We start from the raw sequence: 27,878 nt of genomic DNA on the forward strand, positions 1-27,878 counted from the left end.
CATGACCACTGTTGATAATTTCGTATCTAAGTATTTTAGGTGGGGCTCCTTATGTCCGTATGTCACCGAATGAATAGTCTATTCTCTCATTCTACTGTTCAGATGTCCTGGGTGTGTAAAAGTTGGTTGTGGGTAGCCTGCCCCCTCAGAGTGTATTGCAGCTTTAAACAGTCCACAATGCCTTGCGGTGTCCCAGTTCCAATGCGATGTATTTACCAGCAGGAGTAATGAAACGGGGAGAGGGGCAATTTCCGCAGCTCATTGGTGCGACCGCAAAAGACTAGCGCTCGGAGAGGACAGACACAAACTTTCGGACAGAGGACCAAAACGTCAGTTATCTGTTTTCACAAGCATTCGTAGCCTTGTATTCCGTTTTTCTGTTTTTGTTTTTTTTATTTTTTTTGTCCAGCAACTAAACCATATTTTTTGTCGCAGTTCGTTGGAAGTGATTTAGTGGGCAATGGTGAAGAAGGACAAATTTTGCGGAATTCGCGTCTTTACCTGTGTTTTCCTCCTAAACTTCATTTCGGATAGGGAGCACTGAGTTGAATCCCATTTGCACCACAAAGGTAAGACCATTACACGGATCTAATAATAGCAGAATTGTGCTGCAGCGGAGTCCGCTGTAGTTGTGAGGCTGAGATAACGGAAACATCTCTGTAGTAGAATAGTTCGGCTACTCTCGGAGCCCACTACAGTCCCATTATCGCCATTTCTCCTGCCTCGTCCCACTCGACACCAACTATACGAGGTGGAGATGTCTTTTAATGCCAAAAGGCACTCGTTCGTCATGTCTCCCAGGGTGTTTAGTGCCGAAATATCAAGCCAATCCTGCTTTTAATGGTGTCTTTATCTGTTAGATGGTGATACGAGACCACGTAAAAGCATCGTTAGTTGTTTTGGTTTGATTTTGACTTTATTATCTTGCAGTATTATCTTAAAAGGCCGAGATGTTTTGCGCTCACTTAAAATGTTGCTCTGCCCCTTTTTTTTCCCACAAAACTCTCTCTCATCAGCTTGAGCATCTTTTGTAAATGTAATAGCCTCTCGTGGTCGTGATCATAACAGAATATATGTATAAAAATATATCTCTAGTAGTTTATTCTGTCTATAGTTTCAGTCTTCTTCTCTACGCAGAGACATAATCCAGATGTGGAACAACCAACCTGTAGAGTTGCTGCACTCAGCTGATGTCTTACGTCTCACAACCTAATGCTTTAGTTTGGAAATAGAATCATGTAATTCAGTGGTCTTCACTGTGTTTAATGGTGTCATAGCGCCACAAAGACCAGGCTGCAAAGAACTACCTACAGACTGGAAAAATAAATAAGTTTTGCCACTTTTCTTGTGCATCTGCCATTCCAGCTGCTGCTGTAAAACCCTTTTAGCTCTATAAATGCTTATATGTGGAGTGTGATTCAGCAGCAGATGATGTTTTACAAACCGCTGTAACATGTAAACCTTGGCCAGAGGCCTTCTTGTTGCCCCACTGTGCCTCTGCCCCAGTGCAGGAGCCTGCTGCCTGCCGTGCTGGCTCTTCAAAGCTGGCTAGTGAGCAGTGAATATGGCAAAGGAACAAAGGCGGCATTATTGCTGGCTGAACGTGCCGTCCAGATGTTCAAGATCCTGCCAGCACTGACCTCCCAAATAGGGAAGCCTGCTCCAGCGCCTAATAGTTTAATGCCAGCCAGGCAGAGAGAGCGAGGGAGAGAGAGAAAGAGGGAGGCTTGCTCAAGGTCAGGGGCCACGGGAGAGTTCACAGGAGCTGTGGGTGTTGTGCGTAGTATGACTGGATGTGGGTTTAATCGCAAACACCCCAGTCTTCAAATTGGAGCAAGAGTGAAAATTTGGAGTTGGACCCAAAATTCTGAAGAAATCCTGGCCAATACTTCCTTTTTCTGTTTGTATTTAGGGGTTACTTTGCTTCTTTAAGTAGTTTTCAATAGCTCCACACATAGAAATGTAATTTTGCAATTGTCCTTTAGCCTCTCATTAATGTGCAATATCACCTTTAATTGCATATAAATTAACGGTTATATTTATTGCGGGCAATGAATATAGTCTTGTCAACGTGTGGAGACTAATGCAGCTGAGACACTAAATCACCTGAAAGGATGCTGACCCAGAGAAATAGGAAAAAGAATACAAATAGAAAACCATTAGAAACTTTGGTTCATCTATATAGTTGTTCAGAACTCATGGATTGCTCAGCTTATTTCTGCAGAATGCTGCAAACAGAAGTTTGTTCATATTGTCATGATAATCCATTTTAAACAAACTTTAGCCAGGGTGCAGTTCATTGAAGTGTCATGGCATAGTTGTCGCATGCTGCATAGCCATCAGGATCACAGAGCCGATGGACCCATAGCTTCCTTATCTCTTAGTCATGGCCTGTTGCATTCTCACAGCCCAGGAATGCATACCCAGGATGTTATCAGTTTCCACTCTACATGATCAAGGCCCAGTCTCTGGCAACAGTCTTTGCCATGGTCTGTAATGTTTACATTTCAAGACAGTATTGTATACAGACCAGTCTGGCGTATTTGTGATGAGGAACTTCTTTATCTTGTTCCCACTGCCAAACCTTTAATATTTAACCACAAGGATCCGTTCCTTTCAATAATGGTATACTGTTGCCACCCAAATATGCTTAAGGCTCAGAGATTATTCTGGGCTGTACCTCTTGATGACAATCTGGAAAAACCGCAAAGAAGGAAAAAGATTTCTCCCGTTTGTTCCAACCAAGTTACCACCAGTGCCTCCACAATAAACCAGCATCTGTCTAAGGCTGCTCACAGAGATCTATTTCACAACAGATCTGTTACCAATTACAGCAGAGTATAAATTGCTAGTAATTACATGTTACTCTACAGGGAGTGCAATTTGAATTAAAGTTTGGTTAGCAATAGGCAAGGATGTTTAAGTACTAGAACAGACTGCTGTTGCTCCAGTCTGTACAAAGTACCCCATTGTCTTAAATTAACAGTAGTGTGGGGGAGTTTTACATGGCAGAAACCTTCTATAATTAATTAGTTATTAGTTTTTCATTAGCTGCTTGAATATAAATTTCCTTCAAACTTACAATACCTAAACTTCCGTACTTTGCGAAATGGTTGTATTGTTTTCCACCGTAGGGAACAATGGTCAACAATTCGTACAGGAACTAGAGTGTAACAGTGTCTATTTACAGAGGTAGTACTTGTGGAACATTAGTGTTTTCCTGTGAGATTTTTTTTTCTCGGCTCAGTTCAGTTGCTGCCTTTCAGGCTTTCTCCCGAGGTCGAGCTCATTCTTGGTTTTGTTTTAATGTAATGGATGCCCATTTTGTTTTCCTCAAATACCCCCTTGTTCAACAAACTGCTCAACTGTACGATACTCAGGCCAGTTTGTGATGCCTGATGGACTGCAAACCCCACCCCCAAAGAAGCTTTTTTAAAGCTCCTACAGGAAAAACTCCTACAGTATTTCTTCATGGTGTATGTTATTTCAGTGTTGGTCATGCTGGAGCCCCCACAAGAGCATATGGTAGGTTGTTTACACCAGCAGCCAGTTGAAGCCTTTTCCTTGCCAGCTCAGTGTGCTCCTGTAGGCCTGGAGAATTGTCACCAGCAGCCTGGCGGGCGGGCAGGCTGCTCAGTGCTTCTCCCACACCTCACTGCTGAGAGAAGGCTTCATCTTGAGTAAACACTACTCAGCCGATACAAAGCTGAAACAAATGAATGCAGGCACTGAAGTCATCTGGGTTTTAGAGTTTTGCTGCAGTTGATCATCTCTCAGCTGAGCTTAAAGGGAATTCACAGCACTTTAAGCCCTCCTCGGCCTCATGAAATGCCTCTCTGGCATAAGACAAGCTTCACAAATCAGGGAGCGGGCATCTCCCCAGGCTGTGCCTTTGACAGGCCAGAGGAATGGAGCTTGCAGAGCTCAGGATGGCACTCTGCCCCACACCGCTGTGCCTGTACCATCAGTTGGGTTTTCTGGGCTAATGTTAATGAATATAAATGTTACGAGACTGGACCAGAGCGAGTGACATTTGTAAATGCCCCGCTGAGTCTTCATGAGCTTGTGCATGGAGGAGGCATTGAATCCGCCTGTTTGTTTTGTCTCCCCCTCCAGTGCATACAAACGTTTTCCCTGGCTGATCCACTATGCCTGCTTTGCATCAAGACTTACTCAGTCCCTATTAGAGTTTTCTCACCCCCCTAGAAAAAGGGTTAAACAGAATGGTGACAGTGTTGTGGGTCACTTCAGAAAAATCTTGCAGTGTGCTGTGCATGTGTGTGTGACTGTTTTCCTGTTCCTTTCCATCCTTTAGCCTTTAAAGCCATTTAAGGGCAGTCTGAATGGAGGACAAAAGCACTTTCCAACCAGCTGTGAATATACCAAGAATAGAGTCATCAAGAGCCAGGCCACCAACAGAATAGACGCTCACGCACATACAAATTCATAGACTGTACATATTGGATCAATATAAAATCTGTGCACCCAACACACACTTGAAATTTGTCAGAAATGCCAACATTTGCTGAGAGAATTTGTTACTTGTCTCTGTTTTTTTTTTTTTTAATAGTCCAAAACCTTTGGGTTTTGGACTATTAATCTGGTTTGGACTATTAATCTGGCAAAACAAGTAATTATATTATGAATAAGTAACAAGTAATTTGAAGATGTCATTTTGGACTACAGGAGCCTGTGATGGGTATTTTGGGCCTTTTTGTAAAGTAAACAATTAAAAAAATTAACAAGAAAAAAACGATTGGCAAATCAGTAATGAAAAGAATCATTCGTTTCAGCTCCGTGGGGTCTCTCTCTACAAATGCTACCTTGCAGCACTGCTTAATATCTTTACCATATTTAGAAAAGCAGTGGGTTGTGGGTAGGACAGGCTGGTGAATTTGTGAGTGTAGATAGAGAATATGTGGGCTGGGGGAGGTGTAATTGGTGGGGGGGTTGGCGAACAAAAGGACCTTTTGACTCAGTAGTGTAGGTGCAGTGAAGGTTAGATCCGTGGAGAGTGATACAGATCTGGAGAGATGCCATTCATTCTCTCCCCCACTGTCCTTGAAGAACGTTTTGAAGGATCTGCTCCTTTAAATGGGTTTTTCATGCACTGTCATTAGTTAACCTTCACATTTTTAACATGCTTTCTGATAATAGGAGTTACCAGTTAACCTTTTTGTATCTGCATAGATGCCTTTGTCAGACTTTAAATTGATTTTATAAATTAGTGTCATGTTTTTTTTTTGTATTTTTACTTTCCATTGTATTGACTGCTCTCATGACCCAGCAGGCAGTAGTTTGTTCTTTTTGTTCTTGCCCCACTGCCTCATTTTGAGATTCTGGCTCTCCTTTTTCTTTGTTTTTGAATTATATTTTCTGCCTTCTCTCTTTCGTTCCCTGTTCCTGCCCTCTCTGTGTCAGTGAGTTCATCTTCCTGCTCTGTCTTCGTAGCTTCCATTTAATTCTTAGTACAAAAGCAGGAACTGGGCTTGGGAATGTCTGCTGGCACACTCTTCTTGCACCCCCAACAGACATGTACCTATTCATAGAGAAGAACAAAACAACAGTGTTATGGCCAGCTGGTCCTGGCATGCCTGGCTGTCCATTCTCAACTGGGCAATCCTTACCTTAAGTTACTGCTAAAATACCCTGACTGCACCTTGTATTTATTGTTTATTTGACCACTTGTTTTAGTAAGAATTACCAAAGGTAGAACTGTTTGGATGTTTGTACGTCTATTAAGGCATAATCCTTAAAGGGGACTGAGCATTATAATCCTGGCCTTGAGCACATCCTGACTAACTGTTTCCTGTTTTCCCTTTTGTTTCCTCCCCAGTGAAGTAACCAGAGGGGCCTCCACTGCCCTGCACCACTGGAGACTTCAGTAATGTCGGGGCCAACACACCACAACCGGCCCCCTCACTTCTGACCCAACATGGAGCTCAAGGTCTGGGTGGATGGAGTCCAGAGGGTCGTCTGCGGGGTCACTGAGGCAACCACCTGCCAGGAAGTGGTGATTGCTCTGGCCCAGGCCATAGGTAAATTATTTTAAATATTTTTTTAAAAAGCTGTAAAGCATATTTCTTTGACTTGGCAAACAGTATCATGTACTTATGGGTCCGGCGATTTTATAGTTCTGATCTCATGGTTAGGTTATTCCACAAATATTAGATTATTCTGGTGTTGTCGTCATTTCACAGGGAACAGTCAATGGCAGTTTGCACATTTGCAATGCTGAATTCTGGATCGGGTGCCACATTTGTCACCTAGTTGTTCCTGCTGTTGTTTGGTTGCTCCTCCATGTCACACTGATGGAGAGATGCTGAAACATGCAGGCACTGTGTTGTCACTACATTTTAAAACAATGAAAAGTCAGTGGAGTGTGGCTCTAAAATCAGTGAAAATTTTATTTTACCATAGTTACAGAATAATTCTGTGCGAATCTAAAACATATCTGTTTTATGTAAGTAATACACTTAATTTTATGTTTTTTAATTAGATCTGACTTTTGGAATGGGTACAATACAAATAAGCATTCTTCAACACACAACTCTAACCTGGGCATAAGGTTCTCCAAAAAGTCCTCATGAAGCAAATAAGTATTTGTGTCTCCTGCCTACATGCTAAGCTCCTGCTGAGATTCAGTGGGTCACAGTCATAGGCTTTATTGGTACTTTCTTGGATCTGAATACCCCCCTTTCCCATATGGCTCCCTCAGGAATGGGGGCACATGAGCAGACTGTATTGACATCACTTCCCACAAAGCGTAGGGTAGGAGGAGGGAAAGTCTGACTCATCCCCCTGTCTCCTGCCAAACTGAGAACGCAGCACTTCTGAGCCCCCTCCTCTACCTTTTTTATATTAAAAACATATACACCACGTTAAGTCAACATTGATTTTATACTCTGGCATTTTACAAATGTTTCTGTCTGCACACTCCTACAAGTGTTGTGTCTCGGTTTCTCTAAACAGCATTAAGCAATTTATTTGTTATAAACATTGAATCTCATATAATGTGTAAGGGTTTCTCAACCCACTGAGAAATAATGCCCCAACACCGTAGATCTATGCAGTTTTTATACTCTTTTAGTTTTAGTTTAGGTTTTTTTTTCCAGCCCACATTTTTACTGCATGGTTGAGACTTAATGTTCTTGTCTCACTTATAAAACTGCTTTAAGCTGTTTTCAGAAACCACACTCAGACAGGCTGGTTGAAATTCTAACGTTTGAGCTGTGAGGTGGAAAAATGATGAAAGATGACACCAGTGGTATGATAATGTTGCTCAATATTTAAGAAAACAGTTGTTTTTCGACATTTTATCTTAACAGTTCCATAAGTTGGTAGTGCAATGAGTAGTTAAAGTCTTTGTACCTTCTAGTGGTATAACGATCTGCAAGCATGAGAACTGGTTTGCAGTCACATATTTTTTTTTAAAGTGTGTTGTTCTGTTGTGATGCTTACAGGTCGCACTGGGAGATACACTCTTGTAGAAAAATGGCGCGACACCGAGCGCCACCTAGCCCCTCATGAGAGTCCTGTGGCTTCTTTGAACACCTGGGGCCAGTATGCTGGTGACGTACAGCTGATCCTGCATCGCACAGGCCCCTCCCTGACTGAACGACCCCCCTCAGAAGGACCCCCTCTCAGAGGACCTGAACGCGGGCTGCATCGCCAAAGCCTCCCTCCCCTCGCAAAGCTTCGTCACCCCAACGATCGCTCCCTCCGCCGCCGTGAACCGCGCCGTAAGTCTCTCACGTTCACCGGTGCACCCAGAGGCCTTAGGGAAATACTGAACGGGGGCCGGATTGGGGAGGCTGAGGCTAAACGAAGACTTCTCCTGGCAAACGGTGGGACTCACCACCATGGAGGACCAGCCATTGGGTCTGCGTCTCCTGGCCTGTGGGCCTGTCGCATGGAAGATCTGGTCAGGCTGGTCAGCTTGCAGAGAGAGACTCTCAACGTGCTGGAGAAGAAGCTGGAAGCCTATGAGGCTGAGCTTCAGGCCTGGGCTGATGGGCGAGGGGGGCGGTGTGGAGGGTGTACCGGGGACCCAGGTGCAGGAGGGGGGCTGATAGATGAGATCCTGAGGCTGGAGAAGCATCTGAGGAAGAATGAGGTGGAGATGGAGGAGGAGGAGTTTTGGGCCACTGAGCTGCAGATTGAGTTAGAAAGTGAGAGACAGCTGGAAGAAAGACTACAGGAGCTACGAGGACGCCTGCAGGGCTGTGAACTGGAGATTGAAGAAAAGCTTGCAATGGTACAGGTGTGCTATCTGTGGGAGATTTTCGGGATAAATAAAAATTGTTTTGGCAAAAGATAAATATCACCAGCTAAGAATCAAAGAAGCTGTTGTAGTGATGTTTGTATATTGTAGTAGATGCTTTCTTCTTTTTCCTTAGCTCTTTGTCTCTTTGTCCCATCAGGGTGTTGAGGCAGGTCTGGAAGAGGAGCGGCTGCATAGGGAGCGGCAGGAGACCCAGTGGGTCAGTGAGGCGGAGGCTCGGGCTCAGGTGCTCAGGGTTAAAGCAGAGCTGAAAGCCCAGGAGAGACAGGCTGTCCAACTGGAGAGCAGCTGCAGAGCTGTGGACAGGTCACTTGGACAAAGCAGCAAAAAACTGCAGGTGAGATGCATTTCTTGCACCTTTTTTTCACTACTCTGTGTTTTTTAACAAAATAGTGCTGCCAGGTGTTACAGTGATAAGAGAGGCAATCTGTCAGCAAGAATGCATTTAAGCATCTGTCCACTTAAATTGTTCCTCTCTGTGATGCCGAATCACTGCCAGTTTAAAGGGAAGTGATTTTTTTAATGCACATCAGAGTCTACAGGTCTTGCCTTTTGGGTCTGATAAATTGTCTGATATGTTGTCTAAGCGATGGCACTTGAATGAGCATTTGTTGGGCCTGAAGACTACAAGCTTGAAAATAAAAAGAAAATCTGGTGGTGTGGGGTTAGAGAGAAGTGAGTGTACCGGACCTCTGTAACCTGCTCCTCATCTCAGCTTGAGGCTCGCAGCTGGAGGCTCCATTAGCTGCTGCTAGCAAAACACATGGAATAAAAAAGGCAATATATCTGGTACTGCTGCATCTGTTCTCATCCTTTTTTTAACAGTCTGTTGTGAATCCACCAATTTTATACGTGTGCAAAGTTAAATCAGAGGAGGACTTTTCTGAATCAGTCAGTTTAGAATCAGAATTTCACAGAAAATAAGCTAATAAAACATAAATCTAGTAGGGTAGTAGCAGCAGTTTTTCAATGTGACAAATAATGTGAGAAAAGAGTTTATAAACATAACCTTGAGTTTTGATAGTGTGTTTTAGTTAGGACTATGAGCATTAGCCTTGAGTAGTCACTCATTAGACACACATTACCTTTTATGAGTTGTAGTCAGTTGGTTATACAAAATTGTGATAAGCAGTATGATTGTGTTTGTGCCAGCACAATACATCTGATGTGTTTCAATGCATTTGAATAATAACTGAGACTGACAAGGACTAGAAGAGTAAAATCAGAATTCCTGCTGCCTTGACTTTACATATAAACTCAGACAGAGTTTCTTATACTCTGTGCCTATAGACGACTGTTTGGAGCTGCTGGTAATGCTTTGCTGTTTCCTCAAGAATCACTTTCTCTTGGTGCTGTTTCATTGAAGGACATGCAGCACGAGCTGGAGCAGCTGACCAAGGAGCTGAGGCAAGTTAACCTGCAGCAGTTCATCAAGCAGACAGGCACCAAAGTCACAGTGCTGCCAGCTGAACCCACTGAGGACGAAAGTAGCCACAGCAGTCGTGGTATAGGTAATGCCATTTTGTTTTATACTTTAAATGGATGGAATGTCTTCCTCTTGAGGAATATCCTTTGGTGTGAAAGATTGTTCTCATGCCACCAGACATGCTTCAAATAGGAGCACAGCAACAAACAGTGGTATGTAAGGTGTTTCCTGCTGCTGACATAATAAGAGGCTCACTTTGTACAATACAATGTGTAGTCATGTAGTAGGGGATCATTTAAGTCTAACTGATCTCTGAGCTCTTTAGTTGCCATTCACACAGATGACGAATGGCTTAGTTTTATTACAGTGCGTGAAATGCAGTTTGCTTGTACATTAGTAAAGTCATCCTGTTCCATCAAGGCGCTTATTATTTTTCTACCTCGTTACTTGACATCCTACTGAGAGAAAATGGCTCAGCTCAGTGTTCAAGAGTGTGTGTGTGTGTGTGTGTGTATGTGTGTGAGTGTGTGTATGTGTGTGAGTAAGATTGTGATAGAGAAAATGGGGAGGGGGCGGGGGTAGTGGAGAGTATAATATTAGTTTTTACCCACTCCAGTGGCAGTTATAGTCTCCATGCCAACTGCTGCCTGGATACAGGCAAACCTGGCGTCATTCATTCACTGTCTGTCCTTCACTCCTTCCATCACACTTTCCCTCTATCACATGCTCAGCAGTTTCTGCGATGGGCTCATTGGACCAAAGCTTTGTCTTCCTACAGCAGACCATTAGAGAGCCGGGATATATACTAAGAGCACTTAATGATGGGAGAGAGGTCTTAGTGTAACAGAGGCTATCTGCATCAGCTAGCTGCTGAAAACCGACTTTACAGTTACATAGTACAAACACCATAATTAGTCATGAAAACAAATTAAGTTGACTTTCAAAAACAAGTTTGAGGTGAGACTACAGCAGTGCATTATATGTTGTAACTAGGGACAAAACCACCAGCTTGTAAAATAAAGCATGCAAGCAAAGCACTCAATATTCAAACTTGCAAAACAAAGTTTATAGGCAGAAACAGACCTAAAAACTAGCAGCCTACAAGCACAGAAATAAAGGTATACATCCAAATGTACAAGCATAAACATTAAGTTGAAGCTCTGTTTTAAAGCACACCTATAAATAATTTAGTATTCCACAGGCCCACTGCTTTAAAAACTCATGTCAATAAAAAAAAAATGCATTTTTAGTGTGTAAATTCTGTATATTGGATTTCATGTTTGATTTGAATTTGAGAAAACAAAAGTTTAATCCAGTCTACTCCTAAATGAATTTCATGGCTGTGTGAAACTCAGAGAAGCATATGGGGTGAAAATGCTGATAGTTAATTGTTACACCTACTTGATTTGATTCTGGTTCAGACTTGTAATACAACAGTGAACATAATCTCAATCAAACTAAAATTTCTGACCTCTCCTAAAAGACTTTTCTGACTGCATGACATGTACTTCATCACTTCATCGTTAATAGCTGGGTTTCAGTCACGTGATCATGATGACGCACGTAGGCAGAGCGATTTTACATGTACGTTATGTCAAAGCCAATGGGGGAAATATTAGCAGAGTCCGTATTGTACGGGTTTAGATCCCGTGTCGAGACGGAGATACACACAATTAATCAATCAATATGTTGGACGTGACCCGTACCTCATGAAGATGAGCGGGTTTTCAACGGACGTTAAAGTTTTGCCGACAATCGAGGCTGTTGAGATCACCAATGATCTCGTACTTCAAACCTCTTAATATACGAAACAACAAATGAAAGCCTACAAAATCCTGGGGACATATAACTTTTTTGTGAGCGGGTGGGTCCACAACCTTGGTACCAAACTGCTCCAAGACGATTATCGTTTAGCCTTCGCCAGGGAGAGTGTTTATTCTTATACTGGTTATGTATAGCTAGCAGCTAGCAATAGCGGCTATAATGTCAACAAACACATCTTACAGGGATACAAAGGGGCTTATCTGTCAGTTACATAGAAATACTAATTTATGACTGACAGCGAAATAGCATTTGGACTACTGAGTCAACGTCCCCTAAAACGCTAGGGCAGCCTAAAAAGTCCCAATGAAGTCCATATTAGACTACCAGCAACGTAATAATTATTACTATGTAAATGTGCATTAAGCGAAAACCAAATGATATAAACACAGCCACAAAAACCAAGTTAGCAAGCTAACATACCTTTGACGAAGTGGTCACTGCAGGCACGGGCATTAGCAGACTGCTCCTCCCGACCGCAGACGTTGGTTTAAAATCCACATTTTACGGCGTTGTTCTGTAAGCCTTTATATTTCTCAGCTTTGTGGGTGACTACTTTTGGTACCCTATAATAGCTTTTTTCTTTTTCTCTATTGGAACGATTTGAGCACCGGCAAACTACACAAAACATAGGCATTTTCCCACACGGTAGATTCTCAGCGTGTCAGTCAGCTGGAGGCTGAAACACTTCCTGCCATCCATCTGAATTTGGCGCCCTGGCGCAGCTGCGTCGTGACGTCACGTGAAACCCACCTATAGTAGTGGGGATCTTTGTTGAAGTTCTTGGTAATGGTTTTTAATTATCAAAAGTGATGAATTGAGTGTTCATGTCCTTCTAGTAACCTTCCAGTTCATGTGTGTAAAATCAGCAAGATCCTTTTTTGCTGGTCCATAAAATTCTCTGCATCTGCTGATTTGCTGCACAGCTCAGTAGTGCCCCCTGGTGGCACCAGAGCAGAGGCCTTTTTTTTTCACCAAACCACTGAAATACATGTCAGCACAAAAGTTTATTATTCACCTTTTTAAACAATAGTTTGGCTTACACCACAGATTTATACCAGTCTTACCGTCCTCATCAGTGTGTTTACTCAGCTGTCACTTGCAACAAATTAGCAAAGTTTTTTTTTTCCCCAGTCAAATTTTGAAATATGCTTACGTTCCGAGTAATGTTTGGACTTTTCTCTCTTTCACATGTTTTCCTCTCAGATTTAGTTCCCCTCTCTGGCTCATTGAAGCGCCCTGTGTCGTCCCACGCAATGTCCAGTCACCTCCGGGTTCTCCACAGCCCTCTCAGTTCTGGCCTGAACCCAGAGGGGATCTATGTGTGAGACAGTTCTGAATGGAAGGAACGCACCTGGTGTCCCCTCCAGAGCCCATTTCACCCCAGAACCCATTTATATGTGGATGTCTTAGTACAGGATACCTCAGTTGCACACTACTATGCACTGTTGTTTAAATTACCTGGAGGCAGCCCTTGAGTGTGAAGACTCAAATAGTGAAGGAACGATGTTGATCTTAAAATGGAAGTCATGGAGCACTTGGTGGTAATGAAAGATAGTTAGTAGTTATGGCATGAAGAGAAAACAGCAGTACAGTCTGAACATGTCAGGACTTTCTAAACATCAGGCTGGTGTGGACTTCTTTCATAAACATATCCACTTAATGTACTTTTACTCTCACTTTAGTACCTGCTGAATGTTTTGTATTGTTTCTCACAAGCATCATGATTCAAATCTATTGCCTTTTGAACAGTATTCTTGAGAATCTTGGTATGTGAATCTATGAACTTTATGTCTTTGTCTTTTCTGCAGTGAATGCATTTTACCTGGCATAATGACTGGTTCTTATATAAGTAATGAAGGATCCAATTGTGTCTGTAGTAAAACTATGTCTAGAATCATTTTGCATATCAGAATCTATTCCTGTAGCTCTGACTGTCTGTTCAAGTTAAATCTATGCACAAAAGGTTAATAGTTTTGTTACTGAAGAATGTTACTGTCTCTACCAAAATGATGGCTTACTGTAAATGTTTTCTTACTTTTCAGCTTATTTAGTGAATTGTTATATTTTATTACAAAGCGGTGCGTTCACAGTTACAAAAATGCAGTGCCCTCATTGCCGCAGTAAGATCTGCAAGATGAAACAGTGTTAATTAGCCTCTTAAGCTGTTTTTTTTTTTCATTGTTAAATGACCACAAAGAATATTTTTGCCAAATGTATTATGCTTGTTTTTCTGTAATGGGTGGCCAAAGATTAGCAGGTCTTGTTGCATGATTGTGATGTGAATATAGCCATATGAGGATGTGCAGAGCACCCACAGTACAGTAAATCAGTGAGTTCAGCCTAAAAATGGTGGCATGTAATCATACAATGGATAGCTATAGCTACAATGTGTATGTATCTGTGTGTGTGAGTGAGTGAGATTAGAGAAACATGTATGTATGTGTGTCTGTGTGTGTGGTTGCATAGTCAGAATAGCCAAGATATGAAGCCCCTCTTAGGTTGTAGTTCAGCTGCTAAATACATCAAAGTGCCTTATATTCATTCCACAGTTGGTGTATTGAAGTAATATACAGTAGAGCTTTAGCAGAGACATTGAAGCAATGATCATAGTCAGTTTAGTTAGAATGTCAGTAATGTATTAGTGCCACATTGCTGCACAGAGAGAAATGGCAATAGAGCAACGACAAAAAGGAAACTATAATTATCTTTTTATCTGTCAGTATTTTGTAGAAATGTCAGTGGAAAGAACATTCCCGAGTGTGCTTTCCACTTTGCTACTGTATTATTGTCACCATGATGCTATGTGTTGTAAAATGCATTCACGTTTAATCTGATTTACTCATCATGCATCACATACTGTATACTGTAGTTTGGGTCAGCACTGTCAGCCAAGAATAAATAGCTGATACTGAGGGGAAGTCCACCCTGTAACATTCAGCGTCTACAACAACACACAAACACATCATCACTACTGCTTTTCAGTTTAAGGAAAGACCTGTTTTAAAATTTTTAGGTTTAAATTAATCTGTGATCGTCTACATAGTGAGGTGGATTTTCCCTTTAAGAAACCACTTGTGTGCATTTTTCCACCCTGGGGTGAGACATAGCTGTTGTCGCTGTTTACAGACTGTTCATGTTCTAGAGAACTCTTAAGATGTTGACTGTACATAACCTGTTGTTATTTTTTCCTGCCTTAATATACTGCAAAGTGTTGACAGATGTACGGCTGTATCTGGCTGCTGATATGATTTGGATTGCATGATTCAATAAACCATCTGACAAAGTTAAATGTGTCATAGATGTGTGACAACTGCAGCTCATGGTAACTGTAAGCATTCAGCTGTGGATGTAAATAAGAAAGAATTTGTACTGTATTGTACAGCATGGGTTCTAAAGGTTTTCCGAGCTTTTCACCAGTAGATGGCGACATTTACTCAGTAATGGCAGAAGTATGGGCACAACATGGCTGGGAGAGAATGAAGGGAAAACCATTTATTTTCCCACAGAAGGATAAAGTGATAAATAATCAGTGTATAAAATGCATATTCACGCAGTTAATTAACGTTACTTCGTATAAGGTTTGTAAGGGGATGACCAAAAAAACACTAGATGAAGCTTTCAGATTTGCTCTCTGGTGAGTAAAAATCCTGAAAGAACCTTACTGAACTTTGACATGAGAAAGGAAAAGTAAAGTTTAAACAACTGTTGGTGGTAAACAGGGGTCTTGATCCATGACTACACTGTGATAGAGCTGCACCTGAAGGCAACATTCATACTCTTCCCAAACCTTGAAAGGCACAATTTGGTACTAATTGGACTTACACAAGATTACTAGAAAGCATAAAATCAGGAGTGATGTAATTATTCATAAAGATCGAAATAATATTGCAGTAAGCCTGCTAATGGCAACAACAAAGACTGGACTTGATCCTGCTTAAAGCTTTTGACCAGTTGGGAGGAGGCCCCTTGTTTTTCATCAGCCTGTACTGACTGAGGGTAATCTCACTTCATCATCCTTTTATCACATGACATTTGTTTAAAGCCTTGGCTTACTGTACATTCCTCCACTGTGACCTGTCAGCTGATTAAGTGTTAGTACTGTAACAATACATCTATCTACTCGACTTCCAGGATTTTTTTCATGAACTCTGTTAAACTGTAAAACTGTTTCTGAACTATTTGTCTTTCCCATGTGTAACTTGCTGTCTTGCAGTGTGTATTGTTTCCCACGTCCTAAAAATTACAGATTGACACATGCTCAATGAAGTCGTACTGAGTTTGTTAGTGAGATTGTAAACATGCAAAATTTGTGTTGAATAAGAGGAAGCCTGCTGAGTTTAGTTTTGATGTTTATTTTACAACTCATCAGCAATAATTTAGAACAGCATATGTGTAAAGCATTAACGAAATGTGCAACAGTTGCTCAGTTAAATCTTTAAAAAAAAAAAATCCATAGATTTCTACAACATTGACATAGACATGTATACTTAATGGTATATTCACAAAAACTATTTACAGACACACATGCCACTTTATATAACAGTTGATAACAGATTTGAGGCAAAACCAGCCGAAGAAAACTACAAAAGCAATGTCATGTATGCAAAATACCATGAAAATAATCTGTTTATTCAGTCACGTGTGAAACTTAAAAAAGCTGAACAACACTACACTTGCAGGACTTGAGTTCTTAGAAAACAGGCCAAGATAAAGTTAAAGTTTCTAAAACAGCAATGATCATAGCTGATAGTCATATGACCACAGTTGCTTTCCCACCTTTGTCAAATATTGGAAAAGCGAGGTTTTACATAATGGTAGTATATAACACAGAATCAGGGATAGTCTGGTGGGGTAATGGACTACAAGAGTTTTCACATCCGATTATGATTTGAGTAATTTTGCCTTGAAAGAGCAAGAAATGAGCAGTGTTTTGTTAAAATGGCTTGATCACCACTTTACTGCATGAAATCATCACAAAGCATCTGGTATCTCTGCCCCCCTCTTTTAAATTGAAATTATTATTATTATTATTTATTTCAAGACAACTCAATACAACAAAAAAATGCAAAGGGAACTACGGTGGTTGACTTTCAAAATGATAAGGTGAGTGTTGGAGTTGGGGGGGCGGGTCAAAGCAGAAAAAAGTGCACTTTACGTCTCAAAGATTAAAGATCATCCTACATACAAACTTTAACAGCTGGGAAAATACAGGTACATTCAATATCAAAGATCTATAAGGTGCTATCCTACAATGTTTCCTGGAGGTACAGGAGGTCACAGCATCTCGCAGAAATGCCTCATTCAGGGGATGTACAATATGCTGGTCAAGCAGCGTCTTGTGAATGAAAGGTTTCTTCTTTATGACTGGTTTTGTTTTGTTTTTTCTTCTTTGCTCACAACAACAAACAAGTAAAGGAAACCAGAGCAAACTCAGATTTAGAAAGATGAGATGGGGGAAATGGGGCATAATACCTCCCCGTTTATCTCAATATGCGATTGTTAAAGTAGCTGATTTATGTATTCGTTGTTAATGATGAAGATTGTGTGTGTGTGGGGGGGGGGGGGGGGGGGTTACCATTCATCTTTTCTCAGGAGGGACAGTAATGTGCCTCCCAATAAGCCTACCCCGTGCAAAGTTGGGGGATGAGGTACTGTAGGTACGTTACACTTCCAGGAGCTCTTCGTTTTATAGGCCCATTTAGTGCACATTTACATGTTAATGAATCAGACTGTCTTCCAGGTAATAATATTTACAGTCAGCCAAGATCTTAGTAACCTTGGCAGAGGTCAGTTGCAACTTCATACATCCAAAGAGACTCGCTGATTGGGATATTGCGCACTGTTGTAGTACTCAAAGTTTTGGCACCAATGCTGCCATTTCAAAATATTTTTTTCTTTATCAAAGAGGATTAAAAAAAACTAACTCCAGCACAACACAGTCGTGTACTAGTGTCAATCATTGTCGATAATCATTCAGATTGATTAATCTAGCATAAGTGCAAAAGGCACACGCCGTCACAACTGTCCCCTGTTTCGCAAAGATCTTGTACACGAGAAACTCCTCGGTGGAACCTCGTTTTAAAACTAGCCTAATTTTAAAAAAATTAAAATACATATTTTTTTTTTTATCAGCAGAATGCACAGAAAGGTAACAGACAAATTAGCTCGTTGGACAAGCAGAAAACTGGTCGTGTGGGGTGCTCTTCTTCTCCTGGGACGTGTCGGCTACGTCAGCCTCCCCGTCGTCACTCGCGAGACTTTCCTCGCGCTCCTCCGGTGAGCCCGTCTCAACCTCGTGTGACCCGTCGCTGTCTGGAGAGAGGGAGTCCTTGGACTGAGAAGAGGCTCCAAAGTGCGCAGACAAGCCGGGGAAAGCGGCAGCAGCGGCCGCGGCAGCCGCTGCTGACGCGTGTGCAGGGTATAACCAGGGGAAAGGGGACGCAAGAGCGGCTGCCGCCGGGTACATGTACTTTTCAATTGTGCTTTTATCGAACAAAGGCATATAAGACGCGGCGGCCGAGGGGTTGATGAAGTAGAAAGGCATGCAAATCGGTGTCTGCTGTCCCACACTGCTTATTCCCATCAAAGAGTTCATTAGCGCCAGATCAGGCCTGGTGGGGTCTGCGCCCCCCAATCCGTTCCCAGGCCAGTTCATCTTTGGTTTTTTGGCAGCGCGTTCATCTCCAAACTCTTGTTTGATCTTCACTGCCTTGGGTCCCTGCGCCTTATTGCGCTCACATTCTTTATCTTTGCCATCGCCCTTTTCAGCTTCGCCCCCGTATCCACTGTCCGTGTCTGTGTCATTCTCGTTAAGCTCCCCGCCTTGGGTCCTCTGGATGACCGGGACACAGTTAGCTTGGCTGTCAGCTTTCTGCCCATCCTGTGCGTCCCCGGCGGGTAGCTGGTGCTGGAGCGGCGGCGCGCCGGGCTGGAACTGCGCCAGCACCTTATGAAGGTGGTTGATGAGCTGCGCGCACCTCTGCTCTCGCGTCGTCCAGTTCTCAAACTGACTCAGGTACTGCAGGACCTCTTTGGCACAGGCCTGGAAGCCAGAGTGGAACGCATCCAGGTCTGCATGAATGGACGATTTCATCGACCGGTCCCCTGCGAGATATGCAGTTCAAAGATTAACAGAGCATTATTCTGGAAAGTGTAGCTCATTATAAGTCAATGACAAGATAAGGCGGACGCCTATGAGCAGCACGTTCGTGTGTTTGCTTACTAAAAATGTGAACAGATTCTCTTCTATGTGAATATGTCAAATAAGGAGTTTTTGTTTCCTGTTGTGATATTTTCAAAATACAATATATGTTATATTCAAGTATATTTTGTGCTACTGCAAACACAGACTTCCTCTAGATCATATAGGGATTAATAAAGTTTCATGTGATCCCATCAGGTTAATAATGCAACCCATCAAGAAGCGCGGATTCTTACAAAAACTTGTCTATTAACCTCGTGATAGTTCTTATCTTACCATTCTGCAAAGCAATAATCTTTTGGTGCTGCTGCTCAGTGACAGCAGTCAGTGCGTTTAAATGTTTCAATGTTAACTCCAGGACAACTGCTTTCTCCAAATGCCCGAGCGTCTATGGAGAAAAAGAAAGGTGTAATTGGCTGTTTACGAGATCTCTTGTCATATAAAACCAGGATCGTTAAGCACGTGAAAACTTTTTTTTTTTTTTTTGGCAATGTCGTGATCTCACCGACAGCTTCAGATGTTCGGGTAACAAATCCTTCAACTGCCCAATACATTCGTTGATTCTGTCTCTCCTCTTCTTCTCTATCAACCGGTGTGGTAACTTGTATGCGTCCTGCTGGCAAAGAACACAAGTCTTTACTGTATTTAAACACAAATATATAAGTATAAAAAAAGGTTAAAGTAGGCAACATATGAAGTGTGTGTAAGTTTAATGAGCTCACAAATGTTGGGGGATCATAACAAACTAGATTTTAGGATTCCTGCAAGAAACCTCGCTCACCTTCCCACCATCCTCTCGTTTTATTCCTCTTTTGGATTTGCACATGTAGAGAGAGGGGTAATCCACCCTAAAGTAAGGAGGGAAGTGTCCGATTATTCACCAGCTTGTCATCATGGTTTATTAGACATAGTTTGACAGAGTTTGCCAAAAGCGACACTCACCCCAGGAAATCTGCGCGCTCCATGAACTGCCTGTCCTGTAAATGCGGTATTCTTTCATCCATCACTTCTCTCCTGCTGGTTTATCCGCTCCTGAGCTTCTTCGGGGAATGTTTGTTATTCTACGATCCACACACGGACGGCTGAGGGGAGATGATGCACGGTGCGTGTCCTCCAGTGGAGCTGCGCTTCAGACTGGTGTCTATAGTTCCCTGAGCTGCCACTTTGCAAAGCCGTCGGTGCTGTGGTTAGAGCGCACGCGCGCCTCCGGTGGAGAACAGCTTCCGACTCACGTGTAGCCTGCACCAGCACAAAGTCCGGTAATTAGACCTTCTCTGTGTTACAGCCGCTGTTCCTATAGCGATGTAGTCCAAACGATTTTGACCTGGTTGCTGAAACGTGATTCGTGCGCAGAATGTAGCAGAGTAAAAGGCGCACGGGCGTGAAGAGAGAGACAGACTGATAATCCGCACGAGCATTAGTTCACTACAGCAGTGTTGTTGTGTCTCACATTATTGGTCTGACAAACTTCGCAGTTTGTGTTGCTGTCACAAATGGAGTGCGGGCTGTCAGGTGACCGGATAGGCTGTTCTAGTGCGATAAATAATTAGACAGACATGACCAAACTGTCTTTCACACATTCAGTGAGGAGAGGGAGCCCACAGGTCCTAAATGTTCCTCTCTTTTAAAAATAGTGCTGTTTGTCTGCTGTTCACAAATAATTATTTTTTTAAAATCTTTTTTAAATTTAATTAATTTTGTTTAGAGGGGAAAAAAACTTGCAACTTCCTAATCTCTCCAAAACCAGCGGGTGCCTAGTGAAAACACAGAGGTTAATGTGGAGTGAATGCAGAGTATAACCTCTCTCAAACATTCAAGGTGTATGCGCGTGCTCGCCGAGCGCGTTCGTGCGCGCCTGTCACTTTGTGTTGTTGCCCGGAGCAGGGCAAGGTAACCTACTCATACATCTCCATTCGTCCAAAGCTGCGTTGTCAGTAACCATGGCACCGGCCCAGCTGTGTGCTCAAACACGTGCATCTCTGTTCTTTATTAATCTCAGCATGGGCGCTGCTCTCCCACCTTCGTCTGTGTTTTTGTCTAATAATAAAACAACAACAACAATAATAATAACAAAAACAATGTGACAAAGATTGGCGGGATAATCGCCAACTGTTTTGTGAATCCTGCTTATTTTGTGACTTTGACTTTTGATATGTCTGATCTCCTAAAACAGTGTGAGAATGATCAGATTTCCCAAAAATAATTCAAAGTCAGTTCTATTTTCACTATTAATAAAAGTAATTAAGGTCTGGATCTTTCCATCAAATGTGGGCTATTACAAAATACACCCCAATAAAATGATAAATGTCTCCAGTGAAGTTAATCTGATATTAAGTGACACCTGTTACCCTCCTGTGAACATTAAGGTGTTCAAAAACATCCAAATCTGAGCCCCTGTAATGCCCTCACATGCCTTATGATCACATTACTTCTTCCTGTAGGCAAGGTCATGTGACTTTTTCTGTCTGGCAGCATATGGCTCTCTTGTGTAACAGTGCTGACAAAGAATGATCCAATCAGTCCGGATCTGAAATGAAGTGTGACCTCCTCTGTGCTGGCTTTTCATTAACTCGTACCTGCTGATTTACCTCTGTACTTTCCCTTTATTGTCTTAAACACGACTGCAAGGGAAATCATCTCGCTGTCGTATGTTGGAATCCCCCTTTGTGTCTTCCTGCACCCCCCCATCCTTCCCTCCTCTTCCTTTCCTCCACAGTATGCTGCCTGCTCTATATGTGGCACTGGAGCGGCTTTAGGAATCCAGTCCAAATGTTTTCCATATTAGTTCAGAGCCTTCTCTGTTTCCAAATAGCAACTGAGCTGGGCTTATGGTGAGAGGAGGCCTCAGCAGGGAGGGGAAGGGAAAGGGGAGAGAGGCAGACGGCAGGCAGGATCATCCACCCCAAACACTGCAACAGTAAAAAGTCGAGAGGAAAGAGAGGGAAAGAGTGTGAAGACAGGAGGAGAAATGGGGCAGGGGCAGAAAGGTTCCTCAGACAAGAAGGAGGGCAAGAAGAAGAGAGATGAAAGTCCAGCACCAGAAGACGGCAATAAGTGCAGAGGCTGTCGCTTCCCTCTGCTCGTCGCCCTGCTCCAGCTGCTGTTGGGGGTGGCCGTCACAGCCGTGGCCTTCCTCATGTTGGCCATCAGCCCCTCACTCCTGACCAGGGAGACGCCACACTGGGCTGGGATCATTGTAAGCTCCATCCTTACGCTCTAACATCAGCCTCTACATTCACATGTTTGCATGGAACCCATTTCTGATACTACTGCATTACCCTCAGCTATGTCCCACAATGTGTTGTCCATCCTCAGCACACTGCATGTCAACACTGGCCCTAATTCAGCTGCCTCAGCCAGACGGTCACTGTAGGCATGGGAAATCACTGCTATTGTCATGTTCTGATAAATCTCCATCTGTCACGTTCATCTGACTGCATACACCTGAATCTCCACTCCGTCACAGTCACACGAGCCCGCCTGCGCCTTCTGTTGTTTTTGTTGCATGGCCCACAAATCCTCAGCATCTGGGCAGATGAAACAAGCCAGCCAATCACAGCATGCTGTGTTCCACCTTGACCTTTGAACACCTAGGTAGTATCTAAACACCTTTTTAACATTTGTAAATGTGCTGTTCTTGCACCACACAGTTCATCTGCTTTATTAAAAGGTTTAACTTTGAAGCTGTACGTTTTAATTACCTTTACACTGTACATTTAACTGTGTAACATCAAAACTGACATTAAGAGAACAATTGAGTAAACTAAGGTTAACTATGAAAGGCAACATTTTCCTAAGAAAATGTAAGTGTCTTAAATGTCATAATGATGATGAATGAATATTGCATATGAATACGTTTTTTTTGCATTATTTCACATGCAAACAGTAAATTGCGTGAAATCAGTCAAAACTCATTTAACTGTAAAATGGCTATTAAACTGCTGAAGAGTAACAGCTGAAAGCAGCTGTACTGTAAAAGGTGAAAGACACTGAAATAACCACCAATGTCATGAAAGCAACTGAAATGTCAGTTTAAGTGTAAGCACTGAAAGCAGCTAAAGTGTGATGGAGGCAGTTTAAGTTTCATTTGAAGAGCAAAAGGTGAAAGTTTAATATCGGCTGAACTCGAACAATGAAAGCACTTTCACTTGAAGCACCACAGAAAGTAGTGTAGTGAAGTGTTTTCACAGATGACATGTAACACATTAAAAGCAACTGAAGTGTCTTAAAGTGTTTAAGTTTCAGTTTTAAAGTTAAGTTAATGTTAAATGATTCTTTGCAGTTTCTTTAGATTACAAGTGAACACCGATTAACTGTCCCTTTGTAATTTGTAGTACAGTAAAACAAAAATGTTCATTTTATTTATCATCATGATGCAGAATGAGATGTAAAGCAACATTTTAGTGATAGGGGAAAAAAAACATGATGTTTGGGTCCTATCTTAGCCTATCAACAGATGCCATCTGCTTTCGAAAACATCCCTGGAAACCAACATCCCGAGTTAGATGCTCACGAGATTCAGCCGAGTGAAAAACACTGAGGTCATCAAGAACTTTCCAGAGAACCCTTAGTGCTTAAGAACCTGGGAAAAACATTTAAATAAGATGCTGAACGTTAGTCACAAGACTCCAATTGCACTGAAGAGATAGAGTGTGAGTGTGTCTGCGTGTGAGAGAGAGAGGGAGAGAGAGAGTAATGTAATCAGATGACAGCTTACTGCTGAATCATGCAATATTAAGAGACAGCCCTGAAAACCTGGGCACAATAGATTTTCTACCAAGGGTTTAGTTCCTACATTGTGTCTAATAGCAAACATGCATACTGCAAATCACATATACAGCAACAAGGCGCAGTATATTCAAATTATATCGTGGGTGTATCAAGTCAGAGATGAAAAGGTTGATAACATTTTTTTTATACGAGAGTGAAAAATGTACATGCTGAGAAATGTTCCGATATGAGTGAATCTAACCAAACTATCACAAATATTTTCTGGTGTGCTGTTGCAGCTGTGTTTAGTTTCCATCCTGGGCTTCATCCTGTACTGTATCACCTACGTCCCTGATGAAAGGACATCTATGCAATTCATCTTCAAGGTGAGCCCACACATGCTCTGACACATTTTCCGCAATAAAAGTGAAATGAAATATGTGATTATATGTCATGCAAGGAGTCAAATCAGGTTCCCTATTAATTCACAACAGGACTCTTTGAAATTGAATGAATGTGATCAGGTGGATCTGTATGTTTTCCAGAAAGGGAGAGACGACCTTTGCAGTGAACAATGTTTTACCCTCAAATAAAGTAATTGTTAGATGGCTGGTCTTAGGGAACTGCAGCTGTCAGTGGCACGGAGAGGAAGGCATTTAACTGCATTCCTGTTTAAAAGAGCTCTGCAGGGATTCCTATGAGTGGATGAGTGCATTCATTAATGCGACTGGATGGTACAGCTTAATTAGCCATACAATATATGCAGTTGGAATTTCAAGGCAATTAAAATCAGTCCACCATTGTCTGATGCTGAGAAGCAGGTCCTTGGAAGCAGCATCTTCTTTTTTTTCCTGTCTGGCCCTTGTGTGCATACCAGGTTCAAATATGTACATGCACTGTTTCAAAACACTTCAGTAGCATTTTGCGTTAAGAAGTGCTGCTAATTTGCAAAATGGTCTTTGCAGAAAGGAATGATAAAAAGCCAGTTCCAAGTGTGTTTGTACTGTGTAGTCTTAAATACCATCAGACTCTCCAAATCACCGAAATTACAGGGATTACTCTGATTTACATCTTAATGTATAACATTTACAAAGAAGTGCTTGAAAACATTAAATGCTCTTATAAAACGCAGTTATCAAAATGATGAATATTTCTTTCTTTGCTGGAATATAACAGTGTCTTTCAACAAAATCTAGCACTGCACTTAAATATCTTGCATTTGAGTTCTGTAGGTTGAAATTTTACTGATGTTTTGTGGCCTTGTTACCTTTCCCTGACCTTCTGTACTGTTGAATCAGAAATAAAGCCAAATAAACGCCAGAATAGCTGCATTCAGTCCACTGTGTCTCTCTGTGCTTCACTTCATTAATGTCATTAATTTAAATATTAAAGAGCAGTGAACCCATGGCCTTACTATAGTCATTCATAGATTAATGATAAGAAATCTTTGTGGTTTTACAGTCAGTTCATTTATTTATTTCAGTTGCCATCAGCACAGTGTTTTCAAGAGCGGAGTTACAAGTGGAGTGAGTAGAAAAATGTGCTGTAACTGGTAATATTTATGAAGTTAAACGTTCCTGTTGTGACAGAGAGGCGTCCTTGCTCTTTGGCATTCCTGTTCAACCCTCCTTTATTGTGTCACAATAAAGGGCACTCTTTGTCAAATGGGAGTTCTATTAGTTTGTTAGTGCTCACTAAAATGTGTTTCAGCACATGGACTGTAACCAGCACTACGAATATTGACGCCTGTCACTCTCCTCCCACTTTGCTGGCTCGGATCATTTCCATTTTAGAGGAACACATAATGCTCAACGAAGTACTTGCTGATGCACTTGCTATACATACATCTCCCTGTAACCAATTATACTCCAGATTTCACAGCTGTCCCCAAATTAACATAAACGCTATTTCAAATCAAGCACCGCTCATCACTTGCATAATTCCATAAGCAGCATATAACGGAAAGCAAAACACACCAGCGAATGAGGGCTCCTGTTATATAAGTGATGGATTAAGATGACGGTTTAGTGTTATTGAGATTGTGAAATTGCATAAACAACACAAAGCCTCTGTCACATTTTTACAACTGTATTTTTAGACACACACTAAACACACTCACATACAGGATGTGCACTCAAGGTGGGAAGTAGCTGTAGCTGCAGGGCAGTCTTACATGTGCTGTGTCTGCTCTGAGCTAAAAGCTGGGCTCCTGCTCTGAGGGTCAGACCTTGCCCTGTAATATTGTGGGTAATCTCTTTGAATTTAACTTGCCATAGGCACTGAGCCAGCACGTCTGTTTCTAAGCTACAGTTTTGGCACTCTGGGTTAATCATGAGACAACAGACTAAAGCTGGAGCCAGATTTCTAGAATAAAAAAAAATCAGAGTTGAAAATGCAGAGCATTTTTTTTTTGGATCAAAGCTTTCTGGATAAAAGTGCATGACCTCGCTCTTGTCCTCTGTCCTCCACAGCTCCTCTACTTTGTCCTGTGTACAATTGGCCTGGTCATTTCGGTGTTGGTTATGGCGTTCGCTGGACATCACTACTCACAGACCAATAGCTTCACCTGTGAGCAGGTGGGAGAGGACTGCGTGTGCAAACTGGATCAGGATGACCCAATAGCCCGCACCTTCACCTACGAAGGGGTTGGTGACTGTGAGGTGATCACGGGGACACTCACGCTGTACTTCTTGATCCAGATCATTCTGAACCTGGCCCAGGCGCTTGTCTGTGCCGTCGGTGCCTTCATCATGTGGAAGCACCGTTACCAGGTTTTCTTTGCTGGGCTTCAGATTGGCTCTCCCTCCACCCAGAACTGGCAGAAGGTTTAATGTGATGAAGACAGAGTTGATGCGATGACTCTGATCAGTCAGGTCAAGGTGGAGATCAATGCCAACTGTGTGATTTTTGAAGGACAGGAGACATTTGCTTTTTTGGTGTGCTTTTTTTTTTTTTTTTTGATGTCAACCTTTTGTGGTAGTTGTAGTTTTTTTGCACAAATTTTATATACCATATAAGTAACTTTGTACTTCCAGTTGCAGATATTATAAAAACAACTATAGATGAAGAGGAGCAAAACAACTGGTGCGTTTTTTAAAAACTAAACCAATTATTTGTGCTCCACAATAATGAATCCTTCACATCATTTCTAATTATCCTGACATTTGCTCTTGAGGCATTTAGCTTATATACAATTGTGAGACAATTGATGAGACAAATTATAAGCACAACACATATTTGTTTTGCACTTAAGTCCCAAAATGTACAGTGTTGGAAAAAATGTCATTTGGTTTGAGCTACTGAGATTTAATGATCATGATTAGTTACTTCAGCAGTGCTTAAGATGAAACACTGAATCACTGTTTTCAAATAATGGTTTTGAAATCTAAAATGACATGGCCTCAGGAATCAGTATTCACACAGTAAAAAGGTCAAATATTGACTAAACACAGCGGCAAATATTTCTAATACATCCTTCTTTTATCTTAATTTGGTGAAAAAAATACTTTCTTTAAAGGTTTATTGCTTTACAATCAGACAATTGTATAATATTTAAGTTTTTAAATCTATATTGTTTGCATTAACTAATTTTCCTGTTGTTTGTCACACACCAAAAAAGCAATTAGGTGGATTAATTCCAATAAATAACCAGTTTTGTTTTATTTACTACTACAAGAACTTGTGCGCCTCGGTACATATTGCGTAAAATCCCTGTGGAAAAACAACAGCAAACTATTTTTCAGCTGATTGAGGTGAACACAGTAAAACTTCAGACAGTCCAGTTATGTGCAGTTAGAACTGATCCTGCCAGTAACACAACACAGCAGTAACACAATCTGAGCAGACTACACTTCATGAGACTGGATCCAGACTGAACTGGGCTGTGGCTTGCGAAGGTGGATGCCAGGCCAATGGCCAGCATGACTCAAACAGGAATCAAACTACTGCAGCCACAAAGGGTGGGGGGGGGGGGGGGGGGGGGGGGCGGTTGCCGGGGTGAGGAAAGGGGGACTCAGACAGGCAGCTGGACAGAAGTGCCCAAATCATCTCGGTGTGTTTACAGCATTTCAGTTGTTTTCTTTCAGACAGTACAGCGCAAAAGTGATGAAACAACGGCAAAATTTTAGACTTGTAATTTCAAAATGCTCAGCCTTACACAGAGTTCAGCTTTATTTTATTCTTACTCTCATCTCAGGTGCCGAGAACAGTCACGTACAGTCTATACATGCTGAGCAGGGAATGGTAAACGTGAGGCGGTTTCCGTTGCAAAATAGATGAAACGTACCCAGAGGGAGAGTGCAACTAGCGTTCAGTGTTACATCTATTTTGTCAATGATGAGAAAGTTTGATCGACTGGGGATGATATAAAAATATTGTTTATTTTTCACAGAAGCCTTAAATGTGGTGTTTGAGAAAGGTGCTTTTTATCTGGA

At 41.9% G+C, this 27,878-nt stretch overlaps 3 protein-coding genes across 5 annotated transcripts; 2 read left to right on the plus strand and 1 right to left on the minus strand.

The window, feature by feature from the left end:
- The first annotated feature begins 220 nt into the window (after window positions 1-220).
- On the plus strand, window positions 221-15,757 carry LOC121182223 (ras association domain-containing protein 8). Of its 2 annotated transcripts, none has more exons than XM_041038616.1 (6): window positions 221-569; window positions 5,837-6,038; window positions 7,464-8,263; window positions 8,424-8,621; window positions 9,651-9,795; window positions 12,738-15,757. In XM_041038616.1, the coding sequence occupies exons 2-6, from the start codon at window positions 5,936-5,938 to the stop codon at window positions 12,857-12,859; spliced, it is 1,368 nt and encodes a 455-aa protein (XP_040894550.1). In that variant the 5' UTR covers window positions 221-569; window positions 5,837-5,935; the 3' UTR covers window positions 12,860-15,757. The 2 variants fall into 2 exon arrangements, with proteins under 2 accessions (XP_040894550.1, XP_040894551.1); XM_041038617.1 differs by having other exon boundaries at window positions 7,464-8,257.
- A 119-nt stretch (window positions 15,758-15,876) lies between these two features.
- On the minus strand, window positions 15,877-20,229 carry bhlhe41 (basic helix-loop-helix family, member e41). 2 transcript variants are annotated; one of them, XM_041038534.1, is made up of 5 exons: window positions 19,678-20,229; window positions 19,517-19,583; window positions 19,241-19,351; window positions 19,012-19,123; window positions 15,877-18,638 (listed from the first exon to the last, which is right to left on the minus strand). In XM_041038534.1, the coding sequence occupies exons 1-5, from the start codon at window positions 19,737-19,739 to the stop codon at window positions 17,695-17,697; spliced, it is 1,296 nt and encodes a 431-aa protein (XP_040894468.1). In that variant the 5' UTR covers window positions 19,740-20,229; the 3' UTR covers window positions 15,877-17,694. The 2 variants fall into 2 exon arrangements, with proteins under 2 accessions (XP_040894468.1, XP_040894469.1); XM_041038535.1 differs by having other exon boundaries at window positions 19,241-19,348; window positions 19,678-20,225.
- Window positions 19,961-27,410, plus strand: sspn (sarcospan (Kras oncogene-associated gene)). The gene is made up of 4 exons (XM_041038537.1): window positions 19,961-19,994; window positions 21,452-21,931; window positions 23,745-23,831; window positions 25,917-27,410. The coding sequence occupies exons 2-4, from the start codon at window positions 21,704-21,706 to the stop codon at window positions 26,274-26,276; spliced, it is 675 nt and encodes a 224-aa protein (XP_040894471.1). The 5' UTR covers window positions 19,961-19,994; window positions 21,452-21,703; the 3' UTR covers window positions 26,277-27,410.
- The last annotated feature ends 468 nt before the right edge of the window (window positions 27,411-27,878 follow it).

The sequence above is a fragment of the Toxotes jaculatrix genome, chromosome 5, assembly GCF_017976425.1.
Source record: "Toxotes jaculatrix isolate fToxJac2 chromosome 5, fToxJac2.pri, whole genome shotgun sequence".
Lineage (NCBI taxonomy): Eukaryota > Metazoa > Chordata > Actinopteri > Toxotidae > Toxotes > Toxotes jaculatrix.